Raw genomic sequence first — 13,630 nt, 5'->3', positions numbered from 1 at the left:
CGCTGACGTCAACAATGAGCCAGCCAGCCAGCCAGTGAGCCACGCCTCCTCGCACAGTGTCAGTCACACACAGTACACAGTGACTTTCTCTCACACACACACTGATCAGTGACTGATGAAGCTACTGACAACGTCTAACACATTCAAAAAACACACAATGCAGTTATATTCATTGTTACAACAAAGAGAAACATAATAAACTGACAAACCTCATGAACACCCACCTGCATCTTGAATCAGCTGAACTTCTTCAGTTTCGTCGTGCAACCACCCTCCCACCCCACTCCATGTCAAAATCGTGGTCATCGGCATCATCTTCACGCAGTTCCGTCCAAAATCTTCATCTCTACTATTTCCATCTTGAAATATTTCTTCCAATACTTGTTCAAGTGTTGGGGTTTGTCTGTGTGCAGCCATGGCTTTGCAAACACAACTTGAGCTTCGTACAAACTTGAAAACCTTTCGCCATAAATACAATAATGTGCTGAATATTTTTAACTTATGGTACTCAGGAGAGAAAGAGCCCCCAGGGGAGCTAATTTAATGGTTAGCAGACTGTGTTTTCTTCAATGTGAAGCTATAAACCGAGAACGTCATATCATGATGTACGTTGCACGTCAATACAGCATTGAGCATTGAGTGACAATTCATGACTATGGCAGGATAAAGAGTGACACAATGTGTTTAATCTATGGCAGGATAAAGAGTGACACAGTGTGTTTAATCTATGGGAGGATGAAGTGTGACACAGTGTGTTTAATCTATGGCAGGATAAAGAGTGACACAGTGTGTTTAATCTATGACACAGTGTGTTTAATCTATGGCAGGATAAAGAGTGACACAGTGTGTTTAATCTATGGGAGGATGAAGTGTGACACAGTGTGTTTAATCTATGGCAGGATAAAGAGTGACACAATGTGTTTAATCTATGGCAGGATAAAGAGTGACACAGTGTGTTTAATCTATGGCAGGATAAAGAGTGACACAATGTGTTTAATCTATTGCAGGATGAAGTGTGACACAGTGTGTTTAATCTATGGGAGGATGAAGTGTGACACAGTGTGTTTAATCTATGGCAAGATAAAGAGTGAAACAGTGTGTTTAATCTAGGCAGGATAAAGAGTGACACAGTGTGTTTAATCTATGGCAGGATGAAGTGTGACACAGTGTGTTTAATCAATAGCAGGATAAAGAGTGACACAGTGTGTTTAATCAATAGCAGGATGAAGTGTGACACGGTGTATTTAATCTATGGCAGGATGAAGTGTGACACAGTGTATTTAATCTATGGCAGGATGAAGTGTGACAGAGTGTATTTAATCTATGGCAGGATGAAGTGTGACACAGTGTATTTAATCTATGGCAGGATGAAGTGTGACAGAGTGTATTTAATCTATAGCAGGATGAAGTGTGACACAGTGTGTTTAATCTATAGCAGGATAAAGAGTGACACAGTGTGTTTAATCTATGGCAGGATGAAGTGTGACACGGTGTATTTAATCTATGGCAGGATGAAGTGTGACACAGTGTGTTTAATCTATGGCAGGATGAAGTGTGACACGGTGTATTTAATCTATGGCAGGATAGAGTGTGACACAGTGTGTTTAATCTATGGCAGGATAAAGAGTGACACAGTGTGTTTAATCTATGGCAGGATGAAGTGTGACACAGTGTGTTTAATCTATGGCAGGATAAAGAGTGACACAGTGTGTTTAATCTATGGCAGGATGAAGTGTGACACAGTGTGTTTAATCTATGGCAGGATGAAGTGTGACACAGTGTGTTTAATCTATGGCAGGATAAAGAGTGAGACAGTGTGTTTAATCTATGGGAGGATGAAGAGTGACACAGTGTGTTTAATCTATGGCAGGATAGAGTGTGACCCAGTGTGTTTAATCTATGGCAGGATAAAGAGTGACACAGTGTGTTTAATCTATGGGAGGATGAAGTGTGACACAGTGTGTTTAATCTATGGCAGGATAAAGAGTGACACAGTGTGTTTAATCTATGGCAGGATAGAGTGACACAGTGTGTTTAATCTATGGCAGGATGAAGTGTGACACAGTGTGTTTAATCTATAGCAGGATAGAGTGTGACACAGTGTGTTTAATCTATGGCAGGATAAAGAGTGACACAGTGTGTTTAATCTATGGCAGGATAAAGTGTGACACAGTGTGTTTAATCTATGGCAGGATAAAGAGTGACACAGTGTGTTTAATCTATGGGAGGATAGAGTGTGACACAGTGTGTTTAATCTATGGCAGGATAAAGAGTGACACAGTGTGTTTAGTCTATAGCAGGATGAAGTGTGACACAGTGTGTTTAATCTATGGCAGGATGAAGTGTGACAGATTGTGTTTAATCTATTGCAGGATGAAGTGTGACAGATTGTGTTTAATCTATGGCAGGATGATGTGTGACAGAGTGTGCTTAATCTATGGCAGGATGAAGTGTGACACGGTGTATTTAATCTATGGCAGGATAAAGAGTGACACAGTGTGTTTAATCTATGGCAGGATAGAGTGTGACACAGTGTGTTTAATCTATTGCAGGATGAAGTGTGACACAGTGTGTTTAATCTATGGCAGGATGAAGTGTGACAGAGTGTGCTTAATCTATGGCAGGATAAAGAGTGACACAGTGTGTTTAATCTATGGCAGGATAGAGTGTGACACAGTGTGTTTAATCTATTGCAGGATGAAGTGTGACACAGTGTGTTTAATCTATGGCAGGATGATGTGTGACAGAGTGTGCTTAATCTATGGCAGGATAAAGAGTGACACAGTGTGTTTAATCTATGGCAGGATAAAGTGTGACACAGTGTGTTTAATCTATGGCAGGATAAAGAGTGACACAGTGTGTTTAATCTATGGCAGGATGAAGTGTGACACAGTGTGTTTAATCTATGGCAGGATGAAGAGTGACACAGTGTGTTTAATCTATGGCAGGATAAAGAGTGACACAGTGTGTTTAATCTATGGCAGGATAAAGAGTGACACAGTGTGTTTAATCTATGGGAGGATGAAGTGTGACACAGTGTGTTTAATCTATGGCAGGATGAAGTGTGACACAGTGTGTTTAATCTATGGGAGGATGAAGAGTGACACAGTGTGTTTAATCTATGGCAGGATAGAGTGTGACCCAGTGTGTTTAATCTATGGCAGGATAGAGTGTGACACAGTGTGTTTAATCTATGGCAGGATGAAGTGTGACAGAGTGTGCTTAATCTATGGCAGGATAAAGAGTGACACAGTGTGTTTAATCTATGGCAGGATAAAGAGTGACACAGTGTGTTTAATCTATGGCAGGATAGAGTGACACAGTGTGTTTAATCTATGGCAGGATGAAGTGTGACACAGTGTGTTTAATCTATAGCAGGATAGAGTGTGACACAGTGTGTTTAATCTATGGCAGGATAAAGAGTGACACAGTGTGTTTAATCTATGGCAGGATAAAGTGTGACACAGTGTGTTTAATCTATGGCAGGATAAAGAGTGACACAGTGTGTTTAATCTATGGGAGGATAGAGTGTGACACAGTGTGTTTAATCTATGGCAGGATAAAGAGTGACACAGTGTGTTTAGTCTATAGCAGGATGAAGTGTGACACAGTGTGTTTAATCTATGGCAGGATGAAGTGTGACAGATTGTGTTTAATCTATTGCAGGATGAAGTGTGACAGATTGTGTTTAATCTATGGCAGGATGATGTGTGACAGAGTGTGCTTAATCTATGGCAGGATGAAGTGTGACACGGTGTATTTAATCTATGGCAGGATAAAGAGTGACACAGTGTGTTTAATCTATGGCAGGATAGAGTGTGACACAGTGTGTTTAATCTATTGCAGGATGAAGTGTGACAGAGTGTGTTTAATCTATGGCAGGATAAAGAGTGACACAGTGTGTTTAATCTATGGCAGGATAAAGAGTGAGACAGTGTGTTTAATCTATGGCAGGATGAAGTGTGACACAGTGTGTTTAATCTATGGTAGGATAAAGAGTGACACAGTGTGTTTAATCTATAGCAGGATAAAGAGTGACACAGTGTGTTTAATCTATCTGAGGATAAGTGTGACACACTGTATCACATATGTGTAACAGTCACCAGCTGCCGAAGTGAGTCGGATGAAAACAACTGATCACATGCCTCAGCACAATGCAAGCTGCCAGCTGACTGCTGCTCTGCTGTTTAGGAGTACATGGCTGTTTTATGTGTAGGTTGAAACCAACATGGAGTACATGGCTGTTTTATGTGTAGGTTGAAACCAACATGGAGTACATGGCTGTTTTATGTGTATGTTGAAACCAACATGGAGTACATGGCTGTTTTATGTGTAGGTTGAAACCAACATGGAGTACATGGCTGTTTTATGTGTATGTTGAAACCAACATGGAGTACATGGCTGTTTTATGTGTAGGTTGAAACCAACATGGAGTACATGGCTGTTTTATGTGTAGGTTGAAACCAACATGGAGTACATGGCTGTTTTATGTGTAGGTTGAAACCAACATGGAGTACATGGCTGTTTTATGTGTATGTAGGTTGAAACCAACATGGAGTACATGGCTGTTTTATGTGAAACCAACATGGAGTACATGGCTGTTTTATGTGTAGGTTGAAACCAATATGGAGTACATGGCTGTTTTATGTGGACCTTTACAGGTCAGGTCAGGTCATTAGATCTGCTACTGGTAACCTGTAATCCAGTACAACCTGTTCAGGGTCGGGTTGCCGGCGACTAAACCGGCACTCTCACTGCTCCCTTCCGGGACTGGTGAGGCGGGTGGCTAGACACCCTTATGGAGATCCATAAAAGGGCGTCGGCTCAGGAGAGCCACGACGGCCATCTAGCTCCACTGTACTGTGTGCATGCCACACGCAGTTGGCCCCCGGGGTGTGTCTACCCATGCATGCGAAGTCTGGATCCGGCAGAATCTGCGGAAGAAACCTATCGGTTCAACGGAGAGGAAGGCGGTTACAGCAACGCACTGTGGAGTGCAGAGAGCAAGATGAGACGCCGAAAGGATATCTTGGTCATCCACTGCATCCGTGCTCATCCTCCAGTCGTCTCGACTTAGTCTTGCCACTGGAAATTGGTGGACCCGGACGAGAGAGTGAGGTCGCCGTTGCGCAACTCCTCTTCACTTTAAACAAACTCATCGCGCAAGTCATCAGTCATCCAAAATGACCTTTCATCTTTCATCACCCCCAAGTCCTGTGGCGACAGGCGAGCGACGAAACGACAGGTGTGGGTACACTGGCAGTCGCAGCCGCAGACCTGCACGCAGGCGGCTCAGGCCATAGGGTCGTTCTTCGTCGACAGGAGCAGCGATGGAGCTCGGCAGCCGTCTGAGCGTCTGAGCAGCCCACTTTAGGAATGCACTGCTCACCTCCCTGGCATGAGGAAGGGGCTAGAAAAGGTGCCCTAAAAATTGCCTGCTCCATATCACCCTGGCCAGCATACTGCGGCTGGCGGGGACCCTACATCAGCGGTCGAAACAAAAAGAAAGAAAAGAAAAAAACAAGGATCGTTCCTCTCACCATTGGTGCTTGGAACATAAGGACTCTCCTGGACAGAGATAACGTGGACAGACCCCAAAGGAGAACGGCACTAGTTGCATCCGAACTCGCCAGATATAACATTGACATCGCAGCCTTGAGTGAGACTCGGCTTGCAGGCGAAGGCGAGCTCTGTGAACGGGGATCTGGTTACACCTTCTTCTGGAGTGGACGAGGAAGCGAAGAGCGACGTGAGGCTGGCGTTGGTTTTGCAGTAAAAACAGCACTTGTCAGCAAGCTAGCTGGAATCCCAAAGGGAGTCAACGATAGGCTTATGACCATGAAACTCCCACTGGCATCTGGCCAGAAGCACCTCACCATTGTCAGTGCCTACGCCCCAACCATGACCAACCCGGATGAAGTGAAGGCGAAGTTCTACGAGGACCTTCACTCTGTCATTGCTGCTATCCCTAAAGCAGACAAGCTCATCATTCTTGGGGACTTCAATGCTAGAGTTGGCTCTGACTACATCTCCTGGGATGGAGTGATTGGAAAGCACGGTGTGGGCCACTGCAACCCAAATGGATTGCTTTTGCTTCAGACTTGTGCAGAGCACGAATTGCTGATAACCAACAGTTTTCTGCCTCCCTACCTGTAACAGGACGTCATGGATGCACCCTCGCTCAAAGCACTGGCATCTCATCGATTATGTCATCGTCAGGAAAAGGGATAGGCAAGATGTACGTGTAACAAAGACCATGTGCGGCGCCGAGTGTTGGACAGACCATCGCCTTGTAGTCTCGAAGCTGAATATTCGAATCCAGCCCAAGAGACACCCCCAAGGCCAGAAGGCTCCAAAACGGCTCAACATCGCTAAGCTGAATAACATCACCATCAAACAGTCCTTTGTGGAGCTGCTGGAAGATCGTCTGGAATCTGCCTCTCTGGACAACCAGAATGTGGAGTCTGACTGGAGGACCCTGCGTGAGCTGATCTATAGTACAGCTTCAGAGACCCTGGGACCCATGACTAGAAAGCACAAAGACTGGTTTGATGAAAACTGTGATGAAATCAAACAGCTTCTGGATGAGAAACGCCGTCTGCATCAAGCCTACCTGAGCAACCCAAAGTCCACATCAAAAAAGGATGTGTATGATGCCATCCGCAGGACTGTTCAGCAAAAATTACGCCAGATGCAGGATAAGTGGCTGAGTGACAAAGCTGATGAGATCCAGGGATATGCTGACAGGCACGATATGAAGAGGTTCTATGATGCCTTAAAAGAAGTCTACGGCCCCACATCCTCAGGATCATCCCCCCTCCTCAGTGCAGATGGGAATACCTTGATCACCGAGAAGGAGAAAATTCTCGAACGCTGGGCTGAGCACTTCAACAGTGTCTTAAATCGCCCTTCCTCAATAAATGATGAAGCCATAGACCGTCTCCCACAAGTCCCAATCAACGAAGCACTGGATGATCCGCCAACACTTCTTGAGACCCAGAAAGCAATCCGTCTGCTATCCAGTGGCAAAGCACCTGGCTCAGACTCCATACCAGCAGAGGTCTACAAGGATGGAGGCGCTGTGCTGACTGAGAAGCTCCATCAGCTGTACTCACTCATGTGGAAAGAAGAGACGATCCCCCAGGATTTCAAAGATGCATCTATCATTCACTTGTACAAGCGAAAGGGGAACCGGCAAGCCTGTGATAACCATCGGGGCATTTCCTTGCTCTCCATCGCAGGCAAGATACTTGCCAGGATCCTACTAAACCGCCTCACAGCACACCTTGACCAAGGTCATTTGCCTGAGAGCCAATGTGGATTCCGGAAAGAGCGCGGAACCACCGACATGGTGTTTGCTGCAAGGCAGCTGCAAGAGAAATGTCAGGAGCAAAATGCTGATCTGTTCTCCACCTATGTCGACCTCACAAAGGCCTTCGACACCGTGAGTAGAGAGGGACTGTGGAAGATCATGGCCAAGTACGGATGCCCTCGGAAATTTATTTCCTTGGTCAGCCAATTCCATGAAGGCATGCAGGCTCGAGTCCAGGACAATGGCGAAACATCTGCTCCTTTTGCTGTCACAAATGGTGTCAAGCAAGGCTGCGTCCTGGCTCCAACGCTGTTCAGCCTCATGTTCTCTGCAATGCTTAATGATGCCTTCAGAGATGGCGATGTTGGAATTGGCCTAAAGTACCGAACAGATGGCAAGTTGTTTAACCTCAGAAGACTTAAAGCAAAAACGAAGGTCATGACAGACATCATCAGAGACTTTTTGTTTGCTGATGATTGTGCCCTCAACGCTGGATCTGAAGCTGACATGAAACTCAGCGTGGACAAATTTGCCACTGCCAGCAGGAACTTCGGCCTTACCATCAGCACGAGGAAAACTGAAGTTCTCCATCAGCCAGCCCCAGGGAAACCCTACGTTGAGCCCAACATCACACTCAACGGTCAGAGACTCAGTGCGGTGGAGCGGTTCACATACCTTGGCAGCACACTGTCACGAAATGCGACCATCGACGATGAAGTGAACGTCAGGATTGCAAGAGCAAGCGCAACTTTTGGCAGACTCAGTGCAAATGTCTGGAACAGAAGAGGCATTAGTCTTGAGACCAAGCTAAAGGTCTACAGAGCAGTAGTTCTCCCCACACTACTGTACGCCTGCGAAACTTGGACAGTGTACCAACGACATGCCAAGAAGCTGAACCACTTCCACACAACATGCCTCAGGAAGCTACTGAACATCAAGTGGCAAGACAGGACCCCAGACACAGAGGTGCTCGCAAAAGCCACCCTTCCCAGCATCTTCACCATCCTGATGCAGTCCCAGCTTCGCTGGGCTGGACACGTGGCGCGCATGCCAGACCATCGGCTGCCCAAAAGGCTCTTCTATGGCAAGCTGCAACAAGGGAAGAGATCACATGGAGGTCAGAAGAAGCGCTTCAGAGATACTCTGAAAGTCTCTCTTAAAGCGTTTGATATCAACCCTGACTCCTGGGAGGAATCTGCAGTGGACCGTGACAAATGGCGCGCTGCTGTGCACAAAGGCGCCAAGTTGTGCGAGGCCAACAGGACTGCAGCAGCTGTTCAGAAGAGGCACGACAGAAAGTCACGGGCAAACAAGCTCCCTGACAATGATATGCCTGTCTTTGTCTGCCCCAACTGTCAGCGAACATTTCGTGCGCAGATTGGACTGTTCAGCCATCTGCGCATTCACAGATAGATTCATGAGCATCCTCCCCCCCACCCCACCACCACCCTCCCCCCATCCCCCAGCTGGATGACAACGATGGTCATCATCGATCTCGATGGACACACCACCATGTGTAGGTTGAAACCAACATGGAGTACATGGCTGTTTTATGTGTAGGTTAAAACCAACATGGAGTACATGGCTGTTTTATGTGTAGGTTAAAACCAACATGGAGTACATGGCTGTTTTATGTGTATGTAGGTTGAAACCAACATGGAGTACATGGCTGTTTTATGTGTAGGTTAAAACCAACATGGAGTACATGGCTGTTTTATGTGTATGTAGATTGAAACCAACATGGAGTACATGGCTGTTTTATGTGTAGGTTAAAACCAACATGGAGTACATGGCTGTTTTATGTGTAGGTTCAAACCAACATGGAGTACATGGCTGTTTTATGTGTAGGTTGAAACCAACATGGAGTACATGGCTGTTTTATGTGTAGGTTGAAACCAACATGGAGTACATGGCTGTTTTATGTGTATGTAGATTGAAACCAACATGGAGTACATGGCTGTTTTATGTGTATATAGGTTGAAACCAACATGGAGTACATGGCTGTTTTATGTGTATATAGGTTGAAACCAACATGGAGTACATGGCTGTTTTATGTGTATGTAGATTGAAACCAACATGGAATACATGGCTGTTTTATGTGTATGTAGATTGAAACCAACATGGAGTACATGGCTGTTTTATGTGTATGTAGGTTGAAACCAACATGGAGTACATGGCTGTTTTATGTGTATGTAGGTTGAAACCAACATGGAGTACATGGCTGTTTTATGTGTAGGTTGAAACCAACATGGAGTACATGGCTGTTTTATGTGTAGGTTGAAACCAACATGGAGTACATGGCTGTTTTATGTGTAGGTTGAAACCAACAAGTCAGCATTTGTATAAAGAATTTTCACACATTTGTAGGCATGCACACAAATGTGTGTGTCACTCACACACACATATGCACAGACACACACACACACACACATATGTTCTTTATGTCAGTGTGCCCATTACAGGCTTTCTATCTAGATAGCAAACAGGTGTACCAGTTCAGAAAACAGGCTGAAATACTGTGTCAAGAAAGCCAACAGCTCCCATTTGTGGGACTGCTACAGTTCAAACAGTTTGCTAAAATTGATTATATTGATGTGTCAAGAAGACAAACAGCTGACATTTGTGGGACTGCTACAGTTCAAACAGTTTGCTAAAATTGATTATACTGATGTGTCAAGAAGACAAACAGCTGACATTTGTGGGACTGCTACAGTTCAAACAGTTTGCTAAAATTGATTATACTGATGTGTCAAGAAGACAAACAGCTGACATTTGTGGGACTGCTACAGTTCAAACAGTTTGCTAAAATTGATTATACTGATGTGTCAAGAAGACAAACAGCTGACATTTGTGGGACTGCTACAGTTCAAACAGTTTGCTAAAATTGATTATACTGATGTGTCAAGAAGACAAACAGCTGACATTTGTGGGACTGTGACAGTTCAAACAATGTCAGCTGGAATGATTATACTGATGTGTCAAGAAGGCAAACAGCTCACATTTGTGGGACTGTGACAGTTCAAACAATGTCAGCTGGAATGATTATACTGATGTGTCAAGAAGGCAAACAGCTCACATTTGTGGGACTGTGACAGTTCAAACACAGTTTTCAGCAGCTTCTTGGTGTGGGCAATCAGACCGTTGTACATTCTGGCCGTCTTCTCCATCTCCTCTAGTTTCTTCAGCAGCCCATCTGCACACAGTGAACACCTTCAGTAAATACAGGTGGACTTAAGCTGTCTGCACACAGTGAACACCTTCAGTAAATACAGGTGGACTTAAGCTGTCTGCACACAGCGAACACCTTCAGTCAATACAGGTGGACTTAAGCTGTCTGCACACAGTGAACACCTTCAGTAAATACAGGTGGACTTAAGCTGTCTGCACACAGTGAACACCTTCAGTAAATACAGGTGGACTTAAGCTGTCTGCACACAGCGAACACCTTCAGTCAATACATGTGGACTTTAGCCGTCTGCACACAGTGAACACCTTCAGTCAATACATGTGGACTTTAGCAGTCTGCACACAGTGAACACCATCAGTCAATACAGGTGGACTTTAGCCGTCTGCACACAGTGAACACCTTCAGTCAATACAGGTGGACTTTAGCAGTCTGCACACAGTGAACACCTTCAGTCAATACATGTGGACTTTAGCCGTCTGCACACAGTGAACACCATCAGTCAATACAGGTGGACTTTAGCTACACAGTGAACACCATCAGTCAATACAGGTGGACTTAAGCTGTCTGCACACAGTGAACACCTTCAGTCAATACATGTGGACTTTAGCCGTCTGCACACAGTGAACACCTTCAGTCAATACAGGTGGACTTTAGCCACACAGTGAACACCATCAGTCAATACAGGTGGACTTTAGCCACACAGTGAACACCTTCAGTCAATACAGGTGGACTTTAGCCACACAGTGAACACCATCAGTCAATACAGGTGGACTTTAACCACACAGTGAACACCATCAGTCAATACAGGTGGACTTTAACCACACAGTGAACACCATCAGTCAATACAGGTGGACTTTAGCTGTCTGCACACAGTGAACACCTTCAGTCAATACAGGTGGACTTTAGCTGTCTGCACACAGTGAACACCATCAGTCAATACAGGTGGACTTTAGCTGTCTGCACACAGTGAACACCTTCAGTCAATACAGGTGGACTTTAGCAGTCTGCACACAGTGAACACCATCAGTCAATACAGGTGGACTTTAGCAGTCTGCACACAGTGAACACCTTCAGTCAATACAGGTGGACTTTAGCCGTCTGCACACAGTGAACACCATCAGTCAATACAGGTGGACTTTAGCCACACAGTGAACACCTTCAGTCAATACAGGTGGACTTTAGCCACACAGTGAACACCTTCAGTCAATACATGTGGACTTTAGCCGTCTGCACACAGTGAACACCATCAGTCAATACTGGTGGACTATAGCTGTCTGCACACAGTCAACACCTTGAGTCAATACAGGTGGACTTTAGCTGTCTGCACACAGTGAACACCTTCAGTCAATACAGGTGGACTTTAGCCACACAGTGAACACCATCAGTCAATACAGGTGGACTTTAGCCACACAGTGAACACCATCAGTCAATACAGGTGGACTTTAGCCGTCTGCACACAGTGAACACCATCAGTCAATACAGGTGGACTTAAACCGTTAGCCGTCTGCACAGAGTGAACACCTTCAGTCAATACAGGTGGACTTTAGCCGTCTGCACACAGTGAACACCTTCAGTCAATACAGGTGGACTTTAGCTACACAGTGAACACCATCAGTCAATACAGGTGGACTTTAGCCACACAGTGAATACCTTCAGTCAATACAGGTGGACTTTAGCCACACAGTGAACACCTTCAGTCAATACAGGTGGACTTTAGCAGTCTGCACACAGTGAACACCTTCAGTCAATACATGTGGACTTTAGCCGTCTGCACACAGTGAACACCATCAGTCAATACAGGTGGACTTTAGCTACACAGTGAACACCATCAGTCAATACAGGTGGACTTAAGCTGTCTGCACACAGTGAACACCTTCAGTCAATACATGTGGACTTTAGCCGTCTGCACACAGTGAACACCTTCAGTCAATACAGGTGGACTTTAGCCACACAGTGAACACCATCAGTCAATACAGGTGGACTTTAGCCACACAGTGAACACCTTCAGTCAATACAGGTGGACTTTAGCCACACAGTGAACACCATCAGTCAATACAGGTGGACTTTAACCACACAGTGAACACCATCAGTCAATACAGGTGGACTTTAACCACACAGTGAACACCATCAGTCAATACAGGTGGACTTTAGCTGTCTGCACACAGTGAACACCTTCAGTCAATACAGGTGGACTTTAGCTGTCTGCACACAGTGAACACCATCAGTCAATACAGGTGGACTTTAGCTGTCTGCACACAGTGAACACCTTCAGTCAATACAGGTGGACTTTAGCAGTCTGCACACAGTGAACACCATCAGTCAATACAGGTGGACTTTAGCAGTCTGCACACAGTGAACACCTTCAGTCAATACAGGTGGACTTTAGCCGTCTGCACACAGTGAACACCATCAGTCAATACAGGTGGACTTTAGCCACACAGTGAACACCTTCAGTCAATACAGGTGGACTTTAGCCACACAGTGAACACCTTCAGTCAATACAGGTGGACTTTAGCCGTCTGCACACAGTGAACACCATCAGTCAATACTGGTGGACTATAGCTGTCTGCACACAGTCAACACCTTGAGTCAATACAGGTGGACTTTAGCTGTCTGCACACAGTGAACACCTTCAGTCAATACAGGTGGACTTTAGCCGTCTGCACACAGTGAACACCATCAGTCAATACAGGTGGACTTTAGCCACACAGTGAACACCATCAGTCAATACAGGTGGACTTTAGCCGTCTGCACACAGTGAACACCTTCAGTCAATACAGGTGGACTTAAACCGTTAGCCGTCTGCACAGAGTGAACACCTTCAGTCAATACAGGTGGACTTTAGCCGTCTGCACACAGTGAACACCTTCAGTCAATACAGGTGGACTTTAGCTACACAGTGAACACCATCAGTCAATACAGGTGGACTTTAGCCACACAGTGAATACCTTCAGTCAATACAGGTGGACTTTAGCCACACAGTGAACACCATCAGTCAATACAGGTGGACTTTAGCCGTCTGCACACAGTGAACACCATCAGTCAATACACGTGGACTTTAGCCGTCTGCACACAGTGAACACCATCAGTCAATACAGGTGAACTTTAGCTGTCTGCACACAGTGAACACC

General features: G+C 45.3%; 1 protein-coding gene across 3 annotated transcripts in view; it reads right to left on the bottom strand.

The window, feature by feature from the left end:
• The window catches only part of LOC143293119 (PRKCA-binding protein-like), a 94,341-nt gene that overhangs the window by 32,940 nt on the left and 47,771 nt on the right, over nucleotides 1-13,630 (bottom strand). For all 3 annotated transcript variants that reach the window (XM_076604029.1, XM_076604027.1, XM_076604028.1), the window contains exon 5: nucleotides 10,389-10,505. In XM_076604029.1, coding sequence (XP_076460144.1) covers nucleotides 10,389-10,505 — 117 coding nt within the window. The remainder of the gene's footprint in view (nucleotides 1-10,388; nucleotides 10,506-13,630) is intronic.

The sequence above is a fragment of the Babylonia areolata genome, chromosome 18 (genome assembly GCF_041734735.1).
Source record: "Babylonia areolata isolate BAREFJ2019XMU chromosome 18, ASM4173473v1, whole genome shotgun sequence".
In the NCBI taxonomy this organism is placed as follows: Eukaryota; Metazoa; Mollusca; class Gastropoda; order Neogastropoda; family Buccinidae; genus Babylonia; species Babylonia areolata.
The sequence above is the reverse complement of the archived record's forward strand: the minus strand, read 5'-3'. Positions and strand labels throughout refer to the sequence as shown.